General features: G+C 41.6%; 1 protein-coding gene across 3 annotated transcripts in view; it reads left to right on the top strand.

Annotated features, from left to right (window-relative positions):
- Positions 1-22,796, top strand: part of ERBB4 (erb-b2 receptor tyrosine kinase 4) — a 374,576-nt gene that overhangs the window by 262,859 nt on the left and 88,921 nt on the right. For all 3 annotated transcript variants that reach the window (XM_017829495.1, XM_017829493.1, XM_017829494.1), the window contains exon 19: positions 13,366-13,551. In XM_017829495.1, the coding sequence (XP_017684984.1) occupies positions 13,366-13,551 (186 nt within the window). The remainder of the gene's footprint in view (positions 1-13,365; positions 13,552-22,796) is intronic.

Below are 22,796 nucleotides of genomic sequence, written 5' to 3'. Positions count from 1 at the left end.
CTAGCTAGTCAGGTGGGGAAGGTGAGAGAAGACTTACCTTTTCTTGGTTTCCACCACTGGCATTAGACTTTGGGTTCTTTCCTTGCCCCGCAGTGGCATTCACAGAGCCCTTGAGGCTACAGACACACTCTGTGGTGTAGTTTCTCAGCTGACACAGATGCATTTGCACTCAGTCTCCTTGTAAGATGCTGCCTTACGTAACTATATAAGTGACTGGAGAAATATTTTTGTCTGTCCCTTGATTATTTTTAATTCCCTGTACACATCTCATGCTACTGCCTATCCAGGTGTTTGACTCAGGTCAGACCATGTAGATGCTTCTGAAAGTCTGAAAAGATGTTAGTACTAACAGTAGCTGGATCCAGGCACCTCACAGTCATTCTGCTGACTGCCTGGCTGCTTGGGAAATACCACCAAGTTCATCTTGAACTTCAGTTTAAAGGGCAACTGTAGGAACAAATGAAATCCTTTATGGCAGCAATGAGACCTTTTTCCTTATCTTCTTCTGCTGTCATTTATGTAAACATCCTCCTTTCCAACTGGCATTAGGGGTCTGTGTCAGAACTGCCTGGCACTGCGCTCCAGCTGCAATTGAAACAGGTTTTCACTCCATCACGTCAAGTTGCTGAGGGTGGGGGCAAGGGGTGACCTAACTCCTCTGATTGTAGGCTCCCTTTTGTGCAGCCTCCCCACTCCCACTCGCACACACTGTAAGTATAAGCAGAGCCACTTAGGAGGGGGGGCTGTTTGCCTGTCAGTTCCAGGCATGGAAGCTCACTGTGATTGCAATTACAATTTCCGACTTGTCCAGAGATGCCAGAAATCAAGCTGTCCTTGAGAACGCTGCATACCACGCACAGGCCCCGAGAGTGATCAGCCTCTACAGAAGCTGGAAATCTGATCACTGCTGAAGGTTAACTGCTTTTAGTCATCTGAAGATTAACTGTTTCAAGGCTACATTTCTGTTATTTCCATCTTAAATAATAATTTTCTCCTGTAACCTTTTATTTCAGTAGTTTTTCCTTGCATAGAATGTGAGGGTAAAATGTGTGTGTATGTGCAGGGGGGATGTTAATTTTCCATGTGCAAGGGCAAGTGGCTGTATGGAGAAAATATAGACACAGAAAGGATGAAGTACAAGCATAGACAAACAAGCCAGGCTGTTTGGAAACAATTCTGCTGGCATAACACTCTAACTGGAAAATACAGTGAGCGAAAGTGAGTTGGCTTGCTACTGGTGATGGGGGAAATCTGAGCTCTAGTGAAACCTCTGAGAGCTGTGAATTTGCCAGTGAATTCAGCAGGGCCAGGACATCACCTCTGGAGTTATCCTTCCAAGAAGTCTGCCACAGGTTTAAGGAAGAATCCCATGCTTTAGTGAATGACTGACAGTATGAGTTTTTCCTAAATGAGGTAGGAAGTATATTCAGATGCTTTTTGTTATGGCAATTGCAGAACTCCTTATTTCAAGTTTGTACTGTTTTATGACTTGGAACCCCTGCATGAGGTTGGATAAATCTGTGAGTGGGGTGAAGATCTGGTGGGAGTGTTACCTTATTCACTGAGAAATACAGCTGTGGATTCATTGAAACTATTTAAAATTCTAATCAAATTCAAGAATTAGTTTTGGCTGTAAAGTGTGTGTGTGTGTGTGTGTGTATGAAGAAAACATTTTGAACTGATGTCCTGTATTACACTTTCTGTTTAAAGGTATAAGGTACCCCAATAACAGGGTTGATACTTGTTGCTTTGAAGTGCATTTTTGGGCTTGGTTACTGAACATGAAGTCAGTTATTTGCTTGGCTGTATATGTTAGTTTTACGAAGGTCAGGGTCCCATATTTGCCACTGTTTTATCGGGACACAGTTAGAAGAGAGCTTTTTTGAAAAACTACAAACCAAACAGGCAACAGATGAGAATATTAAAAAAAAAAATAAGAGGGAGAGAAGTGGTGCTGTGAGTATCATAAGTGGTACACAATAGTTTAATTAATCAGACACTTGTGGAATTTGTATTTCCAAGATGAGCTTTCTGTTACATACAGTACTGTGAGGGCTTGTTCTTGACATTGTGCTGTGTGTTGCCACCCTTTACTATGGGTTAAATCTGTACCTGGGCCAGAATGCTCTCCTCCAGCTTCATATTTTCCCAGGACTTACGTATTTGTATCTGAATTTGGGCTTTTAGGAGAGTAATCTTACACACTTCAATAAAAATTTCTGTTTGATGCTGTAAGGCCATGAATTCTGGGGACTCATGTCCCAGGAGGATACTGCCTGCAGGTGTGGGTCTTTTCATCTGCACAACAAGTGAATGGTGTGATTTAAGGCAGAGGGGAAGATATACCTCTGTAAGCACAGATCTTGCTGGAGTGGAAGTCTGTAACTGAAAGACTTGTCATTACAAACGTGAGAAACAACCTTCCTTAAACATCAGCAGGAATACTGGAATGCTTCATACAGTCTTTCTGACATTCAGATGCAAAGTGCAGAAATAAAACTGACAAAACTTGGTAAAATGGAAAATGAGATTCTTGAACAATGCTTGATCTGTTGTGAGAGGAAGCTGACACAAATATCCAGTTTTAAAGAAGCATTTGGTGCTGACAACCAGGTGATTAGTGCTGATTTACCACCAGAAGAAACTAAAAACCTGTATTTAAGAAAGATCCTGTTGCTTTGCATTCTTTCTTTGTGCCTCCAGCTCACATTAGCAATATAAAATAGGCACATGTTAATGTTTAAGTTCCCAAAGGGCAAGTGTATGCCAAAATGTTGCCACACAGATAAAAAACGCAGATTTTTATGGGACCTCTGTTAATAAAAGAGGGGTACTGTTTCCACAGGCTTAACTGTAATACATCCCAAACAAACCATCAGTAGTTTGAGATTAAAGGTGAGTCTAACGAGGTTTGAGGGAAAGACTGAAGAAGAAATGTCTTGATATTTGTCAAAGGAGCTGGCTGTAAAACTGCATGAATATGCTGGCTAATCATTTTTGAAGCACACTTGTCTGTGATTTAGCTCAGTGCCAGATGGGCAGGCTATTCCATATCAGATTTGTCATGAAGGCAGGCTGATGGGGCTGGGTGAGCTCCAGCATGTGCTGCAATTCACAGATCAGCAACAATGCAGAAAGTAAGCAAGGGCAAAGGGCCGTGGAGGATCAATGCATTGTATTTGTCATACTTGGTTTTATGCTGCCAAAGTGCCAAGTCAACTTAAAGTTAAGGGAGAACAAGGGTTATTGTGTTGTAGTGAGAAAAAAAATCCAAGACTCATGCTATGACCATTTTTAATAGGAATGTAAGGGTAGGGGAGCTCAGGCTTACAGGAGCTGAACTTGAAGTATCACTGCTGAAATATATTTTACCTTCAGAATATTGTAGTTTGGAATACTTCTCCCTTAGTGCTTTGTTGCAGATAACCCTTCAAAAATTGTTTCCATGTCTCAGCATCGATCCAGACAGCTCTGATACATCAGCAACTGTCACAGATTTATAAAAATAATTATCATCTGTTTATATTAATATTCTACATATTATTTACAAGTGATAGTCAGCTGTCCCTATTGCTGCTTGTCCCATAATTGTAAGAGAAAAATAAGATGGAAATCTGGTACCTGACTGGCTTGCTGATAATCTTTGTCATATTCTGTCAATACCTTTTAGGTACCACTGCAGTAACTGGAATAAAGGGATAGAGCCGAGGTCATGCTGGGGCTGGCAGTCCACAGAGCAGCAATTGCTGTTTGAAATGCCTGGTCCTTCAATACTGAAACTGTAGTTCCAAAATTAAAAAGGTTTTGCAGAGCAACGTTTGCCATATTAACTTTCGTGTTACTTTTTGTTGTAATGTGCAGCATCTCTTGGACCTGTTGAAAATACAATGAGCTTGTCCCTGCCCTGAAAGGCATTCAATCCAGATAGACACAGCAGATAAAGGGCAGAGAAATGATTATTACTGTAACAATTTATAGATGGGACTCTGGATTGCAGCACACATCTCCTAACCTCTAAGCAAATTACTTTATTTTTTTAATTAATTTGTAATTATGCTCTGGTTTTAAATTACCTCAGAATGTTTACTTAAACAAGCAAATACTATATGAGGTGTTTCTTTCAGACAGTTTTTTTCAGCTGTTTTGTCTACTTATCCACTGAGAATGTGTTTAAAATGTTCTTTTCAAACATCTCTTGTCATCAGTGCTGTCCCCCAGGTCACGTATTTTAAAGAAACTGGATGACACTTGATATATAAGGCAAATTGTGTATTAGCAGTAAGAGAGAGAGAATAGCTCTTAGTTACCTGCAAGGTGATTACAAGTGTGTCTTGAAGGTTTCTGCTTCGTATAGAATATTAGGCTTTTAATTACAGAGACAAATATGCATTGTACGAAATAGAATTACGCACGTTTCTGATAGACCAGGGCCTGGTTTTATCTTCATACTTTACATGACAAATAATACAGAAATGTTTAAGAAGAAACTTTTGAGCTATCTTGGCAAATTGCAGCTCTGTTGCATTTGCTCAATAAAAGCTTTGAAGACTTTCATTGGTGGGCTTGCATAGGGAGAATCTGTGATATGGAACAGAGTCGATGCAAAGGTAGGCAACAGCTGAGGTACAGTCAAAGAACAGTTTATCTGATGGAAATGTAAGGCCTCAGTTAAGTAGATGAACATGGAACAGGGTCTAGATAGGGGTAATTCTCTGGGCTTCCATTTACTGACTAATGTCAATGCATAGGCAGCCCCCAGGCTGAATCTACTGGGAAACATTCCCCGGTGTTGAGGTGCTTTTGCTGTCTGTGCAGTGCCCTTTGATGGAGTTCAGTGGGATGATCTGTGTACATAAAAGCAGAATTTTGCTCTTTGTTTTCTGAGCCCAAGCCAATAGTTTTTTGGTTTTTTTTAAAATGAATTCTGGTTGGCTTAGGTCAGTGCCCAGAGTCACCTGCTAAAGACACAAGTCCTCTGAGAAGTTATTTTAGTAATTAAAATGTTTGGGGAAAATGGTGTTTGCAATGAGGAGAGAAAATTAGTTTCATTGATGAATTGTTTTCTTGGCAAAATATTAAACAAATATTTCTTGGTGAAATGTATTTATTCACTTGCTGAAACTAAAAGGAAGAGTTTCTGCTGAAGCTTTTCAGTGAGAGATATATTCCAGTGAGTTCCTCAGCTAGAAGATGTTTTTTTTGAAATATAATGGTGATTGAAGCACCTGTTTTTGTCATTTCCTGAATGAACTCTGGTGAATTTCTGGTTTCAATTGTTTTAAGAGTCAGACTATGTTTATTAGATAGGACTGTTGTCAAATCCAAATTGGAATATTGAACACTGTGTGCATGAAAGTAGGGAAGAAAATGTGGGAGGAAGAGCTGTAGAAGCTGAGGAGAAAACCGCAGGCAGAGTGATGTGGAAGTGCTGTGACACAGGGAATGTGAGGTAGTTTTTGAGGACTTTGTGGCTCACTGGTGACGGCTCGGTCAGAAAAAAAATCTAACTGTGAACCAAACAGTCCAATGAAACTTTCCTTGTTTAAATATCATCCCTTTGCAGTACTTGAGTCCTGAGTGTGATGCCCTTGTGCAGCTGAATGCAGATGAGGGAAAGGTGGAGATGAGTCTGATTTGAATTCTCAGTAGTGAGAGGTGAAATACCTGCATTACAGGCAAAATGTATCTTTGATTAAAACAATTCTTAATGTTGATTACACACTTGATGAAATTAGGTTTTAATCTGATGCTATCCCTTTAAACTGATCCTGAAGAAGGAAGGAGCTTTGAGTGTGTGATTATAAAGTGAAGCTTTTCAGCAGTAACAGAAAATATCAGAGCAATGCCCGAAGACTCTTCAGAAAGGAGTGAGAACTTGATTGATTTTTTTTTTTCTATCACTCATTCTTAAGACCTCGCCATCACTCACTTAAGTCAAAAATCCAAGCAATAACTCCCTCCTTCTGAAAGGAATCTGCAGCTGAGGCTAAAAATGTGTATAAGCTGGTCAGGGACAAGATCCGTTTACCCTCGCATTCGAATACTGCTGAAATGATGGCTTTGTTAGACTGTACGGTTAAAACTGCAAGCATTTTTGCTAGTTGCATCAAAATAGTAAGAAATAAATCACTTTTGACAGACTGCTCTGAAATAGTGATGTGTGTCACAAACTGTAAGTAAAACATTTGTCAGAATGATACAATATTTTTACTAAGAAGTGTTGTGTGCTCTTGAACTACTAACACCTGATCTGCAAGGGGGAATCTCCAGCCTGAAACCCACTGTTACTTCTTGTGATAACTTTCAGTGGGAACACTTCTAGTTGCTGAGATCCTGAACTCTTGGCTATTTATGAATAAAAGTGAACTGAAAATGGGCTTTCTCATCACCATAATCAGTGTTTTTTGGACAAGGTTCATAGAAAGGCTGGTGGGAGCTGTCCCCTGACCAAATGTTTGATGGAAAATCTTCACTTAGTTTGTTGTGCACTAGAGGTCTGTTCCTTTAGGCTTGAGATTCCTCCTCTGCTAACTCAGGCTCTGATGAATTGGGAGACTTAATTGGTACAAAGCAGGGAGAAGTAAGAAGTGTTTAGTGTGTGAGTTCTACAAAATGTATCTCCTATATTTTCAAGCATTTAAATATGTACTTAACTCTAAGCACCTGAGTCCTGCTGGAGTCAACATGGAGGTCCATGCCCTCAGTGTTTGCAAGACAGGGATCACTGGAGTGCTTTTTTTCTTTTCTTTTTTTCTAAGTTATTTTATGTTGCTCCAAAATATATAGTGACCCAGACTTGCTTCTGTGAGCACATGAAGGTGTCTATTCCTGCATGAATAGGACCTTCTGCTTCCCAAAGGTGGGCAGATTTGACCCAGCAGTCTTTAAGCATCACCTTCAAGAGGAAGAGCTTTCAAATCCCTGAATTGTGCTAGTTTCAAGTGTTAGGAGGAAAGTGGGGCATCTCTCTGATGCATTTGAATCACACGGGGCAGTCGCTTGCGTTGGAATTCAGTGTCAACAATGCAGGCTGTGTCTCTGCAGCAAAGTCAATCAGACTGTGTACTCTCTGCTGTGTGCAAGTGCTGTGACAGGCAGAGGAGTCTCGGAGGGTTTGCCTGCTCTGAGAAATGCAGCACATTTAGAGACACCACCTCCAGAAAAGGCCACGTACCCACTCAGCAGTGAGAGGCCAGCCAGGGACCAACCCTGCTCTTGGACAGTGGAGAGCACACTACTCCAGTGTTGTACCATGCCTTGCTCATCACCAGGCTGCAGCCTGAATGCAGTTTGGGACACTGATCCAGAGCCACCTTCTCCTGATGGAACTAGTTTGATAGGAGCCAAGTGAGTGGCACTTGCCTTATGTTGTTTCCATCACATTTGTGCGTGTTGGACTACAGGGTGTGGTCCCTGATGTGGAATTTTATTTTGGTTTTCAGTTTTAGTTTTTATCCTAGAGAGTTCTTGGTGTAATGACAAACCTGACAGACCAATTTCCAGAACTTTCTGAAGAAATAAGTTAATCTCACCATTTAATGATGCAAAACACTTGTACTCCAGTCTAAGTATGCAGTGACTACACTTACTACACTTACTACCCAACAGACCTCTGCTTAAGCTCCTTATTGAAAACCAAACACTAAAAAGTTCAAATCTCTTACATCCAAAAGATATGAAGTCCAAAAGCACCCATTCTAAATCTGTAGGCTCTTTAATCATAGGAGTTTGTCCTGGCTCTGAGGAAACACATGTAAACAAGACTCATACTGTTATCTTCTCTGTTTGGTCACATACAGCCGCTTTAACATGGCTTCCTAAAGCAAAACAAGCATGAAGGGAGTTTCACAGAGATGGTGGTTAGTGCAAAACTCTGGCTAACAGCTCATTAGACTTCTTTAGTGACAGGGCCTTGATTTAGACGTCTAGTTATTTCCTGCTGTGCCAGTCACACTCAGTGTTTCCCCACAGAAAAAGCAATTGGTGAGCGTTAACGTAGAATTTGGACCTGGATGTGCACTGCTACACTTCAGTGCAACAATTGTTGATGAACCTGTACCTACTGTAAACATTCATCTTGCTTTATGCTTGGAGTATGGATGTGAATGTATAGAAAGATTATTTTTTTAAATACCTTTGTTCATTTGCTCCTGGGTCCTGCTTCTCCAGAGAGAAGTTGAGAGAACGTTGTACACAACCTGAGTGTTGTCACCATCTCCCACAAGGGCGCAGTCATAGAAACCTGTTTTCTCAGGATATGGGATGTGCTGCCATACTTGCACAAGCTCAGTCCTGCAGCAGTAACCTCAGGGCTGACTCTGCAGCATTCAAGTGTATTCCCTATATTACATATTACACAGCAGTAAAATTGGTTATAGAAGCTGTTTCCAAGTCCCAAATAAGACTTTTGCCTGGAAGTGCCATATTAATGTGCTCATTCCTGATGACTATAAAAGAGTTCCTGGAAAACCAGCTATGGCAGTTTATTCTTTTACTGTCCTGCCTCTGTTTGCTACTGTTCCACTGTGGGACTCGGATATCCTTTGCTGGTCCCTATAGCTGCAACTCTCATTTCATTTTCAGAAGTGGCTGAGACATTTCCACAGCAGCTTTCCAGAGAGTATCTGCCCGACTGGTGAAATTTGCAGCCCAAGTGTTGAAGTATAGTAGTGCTCTAAGGCCAAGGAAACAGCATTTTGCATAGGGAATACAGGGGAAGTGTAGCAATGGGTGTTATTGTCATACAATCAGTGTGGGCATGTGTATTGTTAAGTGTATATTTGTGCTATCTCGTAGCTTAAGTAGTTGTGCAGACTGCATAGGCTATGTCAGCTATAACCTGAAAAAAATTGTAAGACCTAGCAGACAAACAAAAGGCATTGAAATATATGTTGGACTGTAATTGGATGTGCCCTGCAGCAGGTCAGACATGCGTTTGAGACAGGTGTTTGTCCCAGCCATTAAAAGAAATGTAAAATTAATGTGAAAAGTGTGTTCAATGTAATCTCTCTCCTGTTACCACAGCACAGCTGTGCTTTCAGAAAAATGCACAGCACAGTATGAAGTCAGCTTTTAAGTACATTTATTTACTCGACACTGATTAGGAAAAACAGCTGGGTTGTTCTTTTCTGGCTTTCTTTGTTTTGCTTTATTTGAGGGCATTTTATGGCAAGAACATTTAGAAGCAGAAGGTTAGGAAATCAGAGATTTTTCAGGCTTTGTCTGTGCTAACTGAATTCTTTGTCAGATGGATATCTTCATGTGGCTCAAGAGAAGCAATAGATCAGGAAACAGTTTTGCGTGGGATTTTCCAATTGCAATTGCACCTCCTCAGAGCCCTGTTGACATAGCTCTGCTGACAGAAAGCAGTCATAGGTCTGGTCACTGGCACCTAGAAACTCCCCCTTCTTTGGGATGTGCTCTTGTGCACATGGGAGGTAGATCTATGTGAACCATTAAAATAACATTTATGTCATGGTTTAATTTAGTTGTTTAATGTAGGCTTGTGTATATAAATCACAGGAGTTGAGCTTAATGGAGCAATAATACAACCACATTCAAAAGGGGCTGAAGAGAGAAATGATCAACATGATATGATTTCTTTATTCAAAAGAGCACATCTGAGAAGTGTAATGCTGACTTGAACATGGGAGGCTCAACTCAGCTCACCTATGGTGAGGCTGGGGGGACACAAACAGTGGTCCTGCCAAGCTGCCTGCAATAAAGTCTTTCTTTGCCAGCCTTCCTCTCAGATACACTGACACTGCAGGCACTGCTGCGAAGAAGGAAAGCCTTGTTTTTAGGTAACTTGTTTGAGACCTTGAAGTACCTGAGCCTCAGCTGGTCAGGGCTCACCACAGACCTGCATCTTGGAGGTAAAGGCAGGCTGAGCTCCAGAGCTGCTCCCTGTGTCTGAGCTGGCTGGCTTACAGCTGTGCTGCAGCAAGTAATACCTGAGCAGCAACAGCATACAGAAACTCCAGAAGGGGATTTGCTCTGGCTGGAGAGTTACTCCTGTGATAAACTTCCTACTTTTGCAGACAGACGAAGAAGGGTGCCTGATGTCCAACAGGAGCCTTTCAAAACTGTCACTGCTCCTGCCATTTCTCAGATGCCAGTGTTACAAAGACTCTGACTCCCAGGGGAAAGATGAAGTACCATATCTTAATCATTTCTCTCCCCTCCATCCCTTTTATATTTCAACTGTCAAAGGAATTTTTTCAGGAAAGAAAAGCTAAAATGATCTGGGGCACTGTTCCCACTTCTGCTTCAGACTTCCCATGTGACTGTGGATAGTAGGTTGTGCTTTTCTCTACCTCAGTTTCCTCTCCATTAAATTAGAATAGGCACAATTTTAAACTCATTCATGTAATTGTGCCAATTGAGTGTAGATACAAGATCTGCAGACACACGGCTACCAAAAGATTCAGAAAACTGCAGAGGTTGGTTTTGAAAGATGTCAGTGCCACCCAGCCGAGTTTGTGAGTTTAGGTGTCTTACCTGATTAAATGTTTTAGAAAATATGTAGAAAACACTCAGCAGAGTACCCAAGTGCCACAGAAACTGTAGCTGCAGGGTCATTAGTGTCCAAACAGATTTTGAAATGGGAATTCATATTCCTTATTTGCTGAACAGATTTTTAAAATGCTGCTAAGTCGTAATGTTTCTGTTGTTGTTTGTCTGTTTTGTCTAATTAGGCTCTAGCAGAACAATTGCAATCTCTTTTACTTTGTGTTTGTGCTGTGCTGGATAGACATAGCCCCGAGTTTAGTTCTCCTGTAGATGCAAGTTCCAGGAAAACACCAGTAGTTTTACTAATGAGAAAAACTATGTAAAGCCAAAATTCATGCTAAATTGGTATCTGTTAGTGGCTTAGATCTATAATGAAGGTTTCCTTGCTCTCTGTTGTGTGTCTCAATTCATTATGGAGCAGTCCATAATATTTTATTAACAACATTTTTTTTCTGGAACTGTTCCCCAAAAGTATGTGCTTTCCCGTAACATCAGAACAAGACAAATGGCACTGTTTGCTTTTATTATTGTGCAGAAGTGTCTTTCCTTTGGACTCAGACAGACTTGGAAATGGTGAGTTGCTGGAGAGTAAGGGAGCACATGCTTCAAAGTCTTACCTGGTTCCTTGGTAGGCAAACAGAATATCTTGTCTCTGTTCTAACCAGTCCTCATTATAAAGAAAAGTATTCCAGGTCTCCGTTCTGGGGAAACTCTTACCTTTAGTCAGAGAGGGAGTAGGCAACAAGTACGATCTCCTTATGCATCTGCAGGAGAAAAATGAATGGGGTGAAAAGAAAAAAATGAGGCAGAGGAATTTTGTGCTCTGAAACTGGATACTGCACCTGTTGACAGGTATTTGTTTTGGTGGCCTTCGGGGACATTTTCTAGTCACAGCAGAAAAAAGACTAAAATTGTTTCAAGGAGACTCCATACTTAAGAGTTGAGTGAGTAGGAACTACAATAATCTGAATGTGAGCAAACCTACTTAAATTCAGATCCCTTTTCTAATTTCTTGTGTCGGAATCTTCCTCAGATCTGCTCCTCTGTCATTCCATCAAATAGCCCCCATTTATTCATTTATTTATTCTTCACATACATTTAGGAAGAAAAAGAAAGGAGTCGCTCCCCCCAATGGGGACCATCTGCTCTTTTCTTATTGGGAGGGAAAAAACCCTACAATTAGTGTCTTGTTCATCTTTTTGTTTTACCAAAAAAAAGAAAGGGACAGAAAGAGAGAGAACTATTATGCAAATACTCTGCAATTTGGTTTCAAATAGTCTTTGTACTATGATGAGCAATTTCCTTTAATACAAACTCAGCCTACTTGCCAGAACTGGGTTTTTTTTGGTTGTTTTTTTTTTTTTCCCTTAATATAGGGAAGGGAAAAAACCATCCAACTTTTATGAGTTGGGGGTATGCTATGTTCCTATGTTCCTGAGATGACAGCTTCGGCTTTTTCTCATCCTTTTTTCTTTCTTTTTGTCTTTGGTACTATTTCAACTGTTATTCTGTAAGTTGTCAGAAAGATGTCAATATACGGGTTTTTGGGGGGGAAAAAAAGGCAACAAAAACCAGAGAACCAAAATAGCTTTACAAAGCCACAATTTCATCTCCCTTTTCATTGTTCCATTGCCATGATGAAGCGGTCTTGAAATGGAGGAGTCAGCTTAGTGAATGAAAGAGAAGAGCTTTGTCCCTGCTGCATTTAAATGCCAGTTGCTTGTGATGGCAGCATTAGCTCTAAGAACAGTTATGGAGGTTTTTTATACAGAGCTTCTCTGCTACTTGTCAGTAGTATGAGCTTTAGGGTTGAATAGCACAGCCAAGATTAAATCCTTGTTTCTGGACAACCCAGCTTGGTAGATGAAAACTTGAAAAGACAAAGTCTAGAAGAAAGAAAGGAATATTATTTCCTGTTTACTCTGTGAAAAACTGAAATATGGAAAAAACCAAAATGACTCATCCAAGATGTGTTGAAAGAGGACTTTGGAGGAATCAGGGGCTGATCTTAGAGGCTCAGGTTTAGAAAGCTGCTGCTTCCTGTAGTGATTTACTTGTGGATCAGGATACAGGGAGGAGTGTTGCTGCAGCTGGGCTACTACTGCATTGTCACAAGCTCTGGTTTAGGCTGTTGCTGTGCAGCAGTCAATGAGAGGTAACATGGTCATATCCTAATGGCTTAATGAATCTGCTGACTTTCAGTGGGACTTAAGAGCATCAGGCACATTTCAAAAGCTCACACTAAACCTCCTGATTCTTAGACCTTTTCAGGTTGAACTTTGGGAAAGCATCAATCAACATATAAATGTTACATGCTTAAGTCTACAAACACTGAGCATAAATTCTCTGTTCCAGTAGGACGTTTTGGCACACTTTCCTCGAATACCTTGTGAAGTAAGGCATGACTGGCCTTCTTGCTATACACGAGAGGCAATAGTTTGCTTGCCTAATATGAAGCTGATGCTCCATGCATTGACCACAAGTATTTAGGAAGCAAAATTATGGGAAGTAAAATGAGCCCAAAGAGACCTTAAAGCAAAGTTTAGTGTATCACACTTACATCTTTGTTTCTGTGGCTGTAATGGGACAGGGAATGTAGGGAAGTGCAGAGTTTTAGATCTGAGCCGTGACTGGATCTGTGCAGATAGTCTGATTCTGTTGTTTGGGACTCACTACATCAAGTATACAGTACATCAGACTGGATGTTCCCCAGGTATACCTAGCACTGGGTAGACAGCACAGGAATTCATGGTGCTTAGAGGACACTGATCCCCTTTAGAGGCGCAATAGGAAATATCTTATGCATAGAGTCTTTAAGTTACTGGAGTAACTGGGTCACTTTTATTGTTACAGGAAGCTCTTATCATGGCCAGTATGGACCACCCACACCTGGTGAGACTCCTCGGCGTCTGCTTGAGCCCGACCATTCAGCTGGTCACTCAGCTGATGCCTCATGGCTGCCTGTTGGATTATGTTCATGAACATAAGGATAATATTGGTTCCCAGCTCCTGCTGAACTGGTGTGTCCAAATAGCTAAGGTATGTAGTTCAAGCTGTTCTCTTTTTTTTTTTTTTTGTCATTTTCATAACTAACTTTTAAACAAGACTGCTATTTTTGTTAGTGTTGTGTTTTTTTTTTCAGGGCTGCTTCTGTTTTCAAGAAGGCTGGGTAGTTCTTGAAACACACTATTTTGGCTGCTTACAGTATTAGATTACTTGTCAGTACATAAACCAAAGTGTTTTTCTTGACTGTTTTTCCAACTTAGTGTTAATGGGAGGGCATCTTTAGGGGCGGTGAGGGAAGAAGCCCCCCATGTGACATCTGGGGCTGAACACGGGGTGATTTTTCAGCCTCTTCTGTTCACTATTCATACATACGGATTTAACCTTATGGTATTTTTCAACCTTTCTGAATCTGCATTGCCAGTTAAATTCTGATACACCGTCAGTTGTCTGCCCCCACACTGCCAGGAAGATAAATATTCACTTCATGCCACTCCTTGGGGAACCACTGTGGTTCTACTGTGTTTAAAACTATCACAACAGCTGAGGCTGGAGGGTAATACTGCTCATCTCTGCATAATGGGAAGTCTCAAGGGCTGGACCCCACTTTTCTTGCCGTGGTGTAATGTTCTCTGCCTTCCTGGGGCTTTTTAGGAGCAAGAGCGAAGCCTTTATCATCCAGATGCAGGCTAGATCATCCAGAATCAGATCAAACCTTCCTGAAGGTGCCAGTAGATGAAGCAACCATAATGCTGGGTAGAGGAGTTGCTCTGTAAAAGAGATGGGGGGAATCCAAACCTCACAATCTGATGTTGCAGCATTTTGTAGGCATGTTAGTGCCCTGTGCTGTGGTGGTAAAGCAGTCAGAGTTGCCTGGAGTATTGGAACACACTGGTGGGGATTGTCTGTACCTGAAGATTTGTGAAAGTTTATTTAGAGTTGTTACCAGACCAAAGGAGGTGGGAGAGAAAATACATATTCCTGTTTGAGTCCTTCTTCTCAACACAACCTCCCTCCCCTCTGTTCTCCACTCTTTCGATAGTGGCTGTTATTATGTATTACAAAACATTTACACAGTGGCATCCATGCAAAGGTAATCCACCTTTATTTTCATTTTGTGCATGTGTATGGCCCTTGACTCCTTGGGTTAGTGGCTGTACTTGCTTTGCTGTGGACCTTATGTGGGCAGCTGATTTAGTGAAGCAGATAGCCTAATCCATAATAGAGCTGACAGAGGTATGGGAGGATCTGTGGAAGGCAGGTCATGGCTTTCCCATGGTGATTCTTATCAAAGTGAAACAGGTTCTAAGGTGATTTCTATTGTAAATGGTTTCAGCTTAATGCAGGAATTGGATTTAGGTACACTTCTTGGAAAATCACTGTCTGATGGTTTTCTTGATCACCCTGCGATATGGGAGGAGGAGATTAAGTATTACAGATATTTGAGTTCTGAGGTGTTTGGGTAACCAAGCAGTGCAAAGAAGTGAGATCATACATGTAATATTAACTGATGAAGTATCAGGAAGAGAAAGGGACTTTCTTTGCAATAAAAGGTGGCCTATTATTGATGGAGTGTAGTGAAGTTTAGTTGTTTAGTGAAATTTAATTCATCATCTTCTGCATCACAATAATTCTGGGGTTAATTTTGTCTTGGCCTCAGTTTGCAGCATGAATCTCATCCACCTGGCTCCCCATTAAGAGGACAGCAGCAAGGAACTGTTTTCCTGAAGAAGTGCAGTACTTGGTCCATACAGCTGATTCATTAGCTCTGGGCTATCCCAGTTTGTCTGGAGTATTTTCTCCTCTGTGTTTAATAGGGGATGGCTTGTTCTGGTTAAGAAGCTCACCACAGGTAGTGCTTCCATGCCATGCCAGTATGGTGCAATCCTGTTGTGGAAGTAGACTCCAAAGCATAAAAATATACCTTAAAGTCTTATTTTCTTCTTGTTTTTGTAGTCCTTGTGCATTGAAAATCGTTGCTGTCAGGTTTCATCCATGCATAAAGATACACAATATATAACAATTAAGTGAAGAGAGTAAAGAGAGGGACATAAGAGTCTGTGCATACCATATAATGTGTAAGAGTAATGCAAATTCTGCACAAAATTTTCTGCATTGCACTGTGCTTTCTAGTGGGATACTAGAATGAATACCTGTTCCCTTGCTATCTGATAGACTATAATGTCGATAGGGGTTAGAAGACATACACAAGAAAATGTTTCACAGCTGGTAGGAGGAATAATATTTGAGATCCCCAGACAGGGAGACCCCTTATCACAAAAGGTGGAATAAAAGTAATACTTGTTTTCCATTGATCTGTCACATTTAACAGTGACTAGGAATCAGTCTGCAGCCTGTAAACAGGAAAGATTCAGTTTGCCTAGAAATAGACTGGTCTCCAGAAGAATTAGTGCAGAAGGTGGCTGTTGCATCAAGTACAAGTTCCCATTCACTGCTGGAGAGATCTGTGTGTTCCACAGTGCTCACGTTTCAGACTCTGCCATATGGCTTGAGAATGTCTTTCCACGTCTTGCTTTCCTAGCCTTTTGGAAATTATTGGTTGTGTCCTTCTGAAAGATACCAAAAACATGATTAGCAATGTAATAAGAGGCAAAAATGATTGAGTGACTCCCTAGTCCTATTCTCTGCTCCCTGAAGCAGCTTCTGGTGTCTTTTGTTGCATACATCTTTCTACCTTCACCATCCCTGCTTTAGTGGTGAGAGTTTTCCCAAACAAGAAGAGGACTGAAGGAAATGCTTCAAATCTGAAGTTAAGGCTGATTTTTACAAATTGTTTAAAATCAGGTTGCTGCTGCAATACAGTTTCTCCCTAACTGTGCTTTTCTCCATCTGCCAATGTACAGGAACTTATTTATTGAAGTCACTGCTTCAGAGTTCACTTGTTCTGCCAGGCTGTTCATTTCCATATGTCTCTAATTCTGTACAACTGGATGCAGAAACTAGTTGGATGCTATTCCTGGTTGCCAACCGCTATATGGCTCTAGAGATCGCTTCTGAAGGTTGCCAACAGGGCAGTTGTTGAGTATTATCTACTGCCAATTGGAAAAAGCTTGGGTGCTTTTTCTCTTTTTGCTTATACAGATTGTCTTGAATTTATAGTCATGTTACATCATTGTAGGGTAATTGTGTTCTTCTTCCAGAAGCTTTAGTTCCTTATTTTGCAGATGAAAGATGTAAAAACAGAGTAGCGCCCAATCATTCTGCATAAAACATGGTTGTCGGACAGCAGCTGTGTCTGAGGAGGTTCTTCCCTTCTGCTTTGTAGATACACAAGGCACCTCCTTGTGTCTCACTTGGATGTGAACTGTCTTGCTTAGGAACTGAAAGTTTAACCTTGTAGCTCTGAGATCAGCACAGCAATTTTATGTGGAGTTTGATGTCCAGTAAAGGAGTAAACTGTGCTCACATAGCAAGATACTTTGTAGAGTGGGAGCAAGAGTGACAACCTTGGTGACCTTAGGGTGTGGAAGGGCGGAAGGAATAACACTTAATGAACATCCTTAGTGTTGGCTGCTCAAGAAACAGATTGAGAATCAAATGCTGTAAGGATGGCACAAGCCTAGAAGTGAATTCTCAGTAGCTGAATTTACGTTCTTCTCAGCCACTGTATGTCAGATACGTGTAAATCACAAAGACTGAACAAACGAACAGAAAAAGGTGTTGCGTGCACTGATATTTCAATGTGTTTGATACAATTTCTCTCAGCAAGGGCTGCCCAAACACACCCACCCACAGGTGTGGGAGTGAGGAAATTCTTCCGGAAATGTGTTCAAGAAGGGGAGAAACCGTGAGGTTTCAGTCAGGAAGAGCTGCTTGCACTCTGCCACTGGATGAGGTTGACTAAGGCACCTCTATTTGAGCCTGTGTCTGCTCTCTGTTACTCTAGTGGAAAATAAGCCTAAATTCTATGGAATTACTACTGTGGACCTTTGTGCTGTGCCGAGTGCTCTCTGTCTCTTTCAAGGGCATCTAGAAATGCAGTTTTGCTTCTGCACTGTTACATACAACACTTGTAACTTCAACATAGACCTGGGCAGTCATATCTATTGTTTTACTGGGGGGGTATGTGGTTCTGTTACAATTATGGTTTCATTCACTGCTGTTGATTTGCAGTACATCTGTGCCGTTTTTGCTGACCAGTGTTCAAATGCAGAAGAACTTTTCCTGCCCCAAAGAAGTCAAGGCAGAGGTAGAGTCAGGAAGCAATCTTCCCCAAAATAAAGCAGCTTGTCTACGAACATCTGGCCTGTGGAGGAGAGCTCAGCTCTCTTGGGTCTAAGCTGGTGCCCCACTCTGTTCTTCCCTGTATCCCCCAGAGGCTGCCAGACCTGTTTTTTGTGTTCTGAACTATAATAAGTCTTTGACAACCCCTCAGAATACTAACGAGGTAAAGAAGTAGGTTGATACATTGGAATGTCATGGAAGGAAAATCAAGTACTTAGGAGATTACTTTTTATACCTTTTCGATATAAAAGAATTCTCAAATTACCTTAACTAAAGCCCTGCACAGCATCAGTTATCCGGGTATGCTGGAAAACAATGTCTGAAAACACTCTAGGAAAGAAAAAGAGAGAGGAACTTGGGGATTGAATTTTAATGAAGTGGATGCACATCTTTAAGTCTGCTGAGTATTATTCCAGCACACTTGGAGTCTTTGCTCTCTCTAAGGACTCCCTGCCAGAAGTACATATCTGCGGCTGGAAACCTCCAGGAGCTATCAAGCCAAAGGCTCTTGCAAAGCCTCCTTGCTGCTTCTTTCTGCCACTCTGTTACATGTCCTGTTCAGCTTGTTCAGGTTCCAGGGCTCTGTGCCCTTCTGCAGTTCTCTTGGCAAAGCAGGGCTTGTCCACTGCCTGCTCCAGAAGCCTCTCTCCATGCTAGGCTTTTTGGAAAGGTGTATTTATTGCTGCCTAGGGCAGCGCTTCTCAACTGGATGTAAACTCACAGGCTATGTGAAATTCAAAAGATCAGTGTTGATTTATGCAACTGAGAAGCTGATCCAGAAGCTGGTACAGCACTTACCTCACATCCTAAATTCCATGAGTTTCAGCCTGCATTGCTCATGTCTGGAGTGAGGGAGGCCTTGAGCAGGGAGGCCTGGTGGCAAGTGAGGTTGCACTGTGAGGTGAGGAGCCTTTCTTCTCCATAAAGACTCGATGGATTAGGAATGAGTCATTGTAGAGACAGGATTTGTTACAGTGCTACAGATGGGATGGGAGAGAAGCTGTGTGCAATGAGAGGAACCCGGGGTAACTGGACAGGTTGGGAAGAGGTGGAGGACAGTGGCTGTGGTTCCAGGTTTTTCTTTTTCATTAAAGAAGCCTACCCTACAGTTCAGTGACTATTCCATCATGGAGTGAACAAAGGCGCTTAATGACAGTCATCTATCAGCTGTCCACATTTTAAGCTTCAAGATGTCTCTATTCCCAAAGCTCCTTGCCATGACAAGGCTAATTGTATAATTATAATGCTATACCAACCCCTCCTGACGTGCTCACACTGGCAAGGACCAGGGCTAAGGGCTGTGATAATTATCCCTGCAAGCAAGTCCATTAGCATAAATGTAGTTTACTAATGGGGCTGCTCTATGAGGAAGTGCAGTGTACAGAAGAGTGGGATCTAAACCAAGGGCTGTGAAATTAAAGCCACATTGAAACAAGGCTTTAATTGTGTGGAGCAGCACAATCAAAATAGGTGGGGAAAGTATCATTTTTGTCTCTTGAATCCCTCTACAATTTCCTTTTACTATTCATCATGATTATTTTTCCTACTCTGCTGGAAAGCTTGAATATCCACAGATTGAAAGGAAGGACCCTTTTTCTGGTGTTGTTGGAGAGCTCTCACTGAAAAAAGTTATGTCATCAAGTCTCAGAGGGGACTTACCTCACCTTGCCCATGCCCAGGGATGTTTTTTAGTACCCCGCCAGGCATCTCCCTGGGTTACAAAGGTTCATAAAAGCTTGAGAAGCCATTGCAACAAAATTGAGGTGGATCCTGCAGAGTTCCTTATCCTAGCTTTTAATTTCTAAGTGGTGGAAGGGGACAGATTTCTTTCTTGCCGTGATGAAATGGATTGTCTTGGGTTTTGTGAAATGCTGAAGATGCTTCTTTTGATCCTCTCTGATGTTAAGAATTTTTTTTTCCATCTAAGGCAGGGCAGGAAGTAAATGTTAGGACTATATCAGGTCATTATATCTGATCTGCCATGCTCAGATTGATGTGGGCATGTTGAATGCAGCCACTGCTAGTAGGCTGAGACGTAGCATCGGGGCCTGGAGGCTCTTCCCTTGAGCCTTAGTTGCGGTGGCTGGAAATAATACTACTAATAAATCAGGGAATTGGATCCTATTAAAAATTATTGCAGCACCTTTGCACTTTGCATGTTTCCTTGGCAGGCACAGTATTCTACGTTTTCCTGCACAGTTGTGTATGTACTGATAGAAAATTTAACGCAGTCTCCTCCCCCTTTCTTCACCAGTCATTTCATCTGGAGCATTGCACTGGTTTAGCAACTTCTTTATCTTTTCTACCAAACTCAGTAGTCCACAGAAGTTTCATGTGAAAAGCATTAAAATGAAGGAATGCTCAGTAAAGTTCAACTTAAATGCTGAACAAGTTTTTTCATTTCTCTTTTTCTCCTTTTATCTCAGACTTACTGTCCACTCACCAAATTACAGTCATTCTTTCTCTGAAATTTTGTCTTTCACTTTCTTTACTTCCATCTTTCCCCTGCTTTTGCAGTGCTCTGTGTCAACCTCTGTTTCCTGTTGCTCTTTCTCCTTCATTCTCATTCCCTGGCTACTTGGCTCCCTCTAGCTGGTACCTGCTCTGTGCTCTGGAGGAACACAGGAGCATCATCCCTGCCACCCATCTGAACTCTTATGTCAGCATGTCTCACTGAAGGGTTTGGAAAGGACCCCAGTTTCTTCATTTCTCTCATTATAATGCACTTGGTTTTGAGGTTTTAATACCAGCTAGCTGATGACTGCATGAACCCCACGTGCCATTCTAGTTTGTGGGGGAGGGATATTGGAGTCTGGAAGATTGTGTCAGAACTACAGGAACAAAAATGTAAGATTGGTTTATATAAAAATTACAGAGATACCTTACTCCCAGCTTTATGCTCTGACCTCTGATTCTCTAAGGCTATTTTACATGCTCTAATAACCTCAGTGTGATAGTATTTGAGTTATTTATGGTCTTCAGTGTGTGTGTTATATATATTTGGTCATTAGCTCTAGAGCTGGGTGGAATGACTCAACCTTTGAAGGTGACTACCTCTCTCCACTGACGATGTAAAGACAAGCGTAGGCTAACCTTGAAGCTCTCTGACAGCTTAATTTGCAGGGGGATAAATGTGAAGGGTGCAGGTGATGACAAGGACACAAAGGAAATCTGGATCAAAGCAGGTGCTGGAGGACTAAGCTAAGGTTGGAACTACTAACACAGGTGTGGTTGGATTTCATTCCTGCACAGTGAGACACGTGCTCTTAGCGAGCTGTGCCCTTGGTTCTGCCTGAGGTCCTGGGAGCAGGGATATTAATTCAGCTTGGCAGTGACTGGGAGGGGTTTATAGTAGGTAGTAATTGTTTTTTTCTCCCATCTTAATCTGACTCCTTCTCTAGGCTGCCTCTTCCCTTCTCCCAAAAAATCCAGTGTTCCCAAAAACACTTCTATGGTTCATGGCTGTTAGGAAGAAAAGCAGAATTTTCAACCATTTACAAACCACATCTGCAATAAATGAACAACTTATTGCAGAGCGACAATTTATTGTTTTGTTAAATTAAAGGTGCACTTAGGCCTGACATTTATAGGGTCTCTGATACTGGGGACCTGACAGCCACAGGCTACAGAAACTCTGGATGTTTTGCCTCAGTGCACCAGCACTCTCATAAAACACAGTGAGCTGCACCAGGGGGACATGGGACACACACAACACTAGATTTTTCCTAGCACTGCCCAACAAGACTGGCTTGGGAACACATTATTGAAAACCACTTCTAAATTGAATTCAGGATATTATAGGAGCACCTACTAGGGTCTGTCAGGATTTCCATTATGAGCGCATATTTTTGAGGTTTATAACTCGACCATAAAATTCTGCAGGACTGTGACTTAGCATAAAATGTCTCAGCCCAAAGCGGTTTTTTTTTATTATTATTCCAGAAATATATGTATTTGGCTATTTTTAAGTTGCTGAAGTTGAGAAACAAAAGCTGGATTTCTTTCTCTATATACCCATAAATTAAAATGCATTTTCCCTAGTGAGTACCTTTCTTTCAACATTGTATTTTATAAGATAAATTATCCTGCTTGGATAACTACAAAAAACTAAGGGCCAAGGCACCGATGTTACAAGTTAGGATACCCTACATTTTTGAAAAATACCACAGTATGCACATGCCCCACAAAAACCTATTCATAAACCCACATCAGAGTCTTCAGGAAACTCTGCAAGGCAGTTTGCAAAAGCTTCTGGGACTCTAAAGGATGTTCCCATATTTGAACAGAGCTTAGCTTTCACAACTAGCTAGATCTCCCAGTGGTACATGAAGAACTGAAAGGGAAGGGAGATGCTCAGCAGAAGCTGTTCCAGATGAGGGGTGTGGTCTATAAGCATGGTATCAAACCTAGCAGATGTCTCTTAACAGAAGAGCTACTGACTGTGTCCCAAATCCAGATCTATCTTTGGAAAAACCCGACACTGTCCACTTTTCATGTATAATTGCTTCTCTGTCCAAGTGGGAGCCAGGGGTAACAGTGGAGTGAATCCTGTTGTCTCCCTGTCCTGGTATGACAGGAGCCTGTGCTGTATCAGGAGCCCATGAAACAAAGTACAAAATCAGTAGTCACTTGATATCCTTTAAAAAAACCTTTCTGAGGTATATCTCAGGCCATAAATGAGACCTGAAGATAACACCTTACATCCTGGTGCTTTGCTGATACATTCCTTTCACCCCAAAGCCAAGTTTAACAGAAATACCAGAACAACATAGGTGACAGAAAATGCCCTGAAACTGTGTTTCCCTGGGACACAGCAGTGAATACACCCACGGCGGTGAGAAGCAGCCACTTACACAGCTCCTCCATGAACTGAGGCTAACAGGGCAGCGTGTCAGAAGCAATGCACTTCCTGCAGGTGCTCTGTGATCTCTGGGGTGCTCCTGTGCAGTGCAGAAGGCCAAGGTAAGTCTGCTTAAAATACCGTGAGAGGGGAGGGGGCAGTTCCAAGCTGCCGCTGGCACTGTTTCAGGAGCCGT

Source organism: Lepidothrix coronata, unplaced genomic scaffold, assembly GCF_001604755.1.
Source record: "Lepidothrix coronata isolate B3197 unplaced genomic scaffold, Lepidothrix_coronata-1.0 Scaffold165, whole genome shotgun sequence".
Classification (NCBI taxonomy): Eukaryota; Metazoa; Chordata; class Aves; order Passeriformes; family Pipridae; genus Lepidothrix; species Lepidothrix coronata.
The sequence above is the reverse complement of the archived record's forward strand: the minus strand, read 5'-3'. Positions and strand labels throughout refer to the sequence as shown.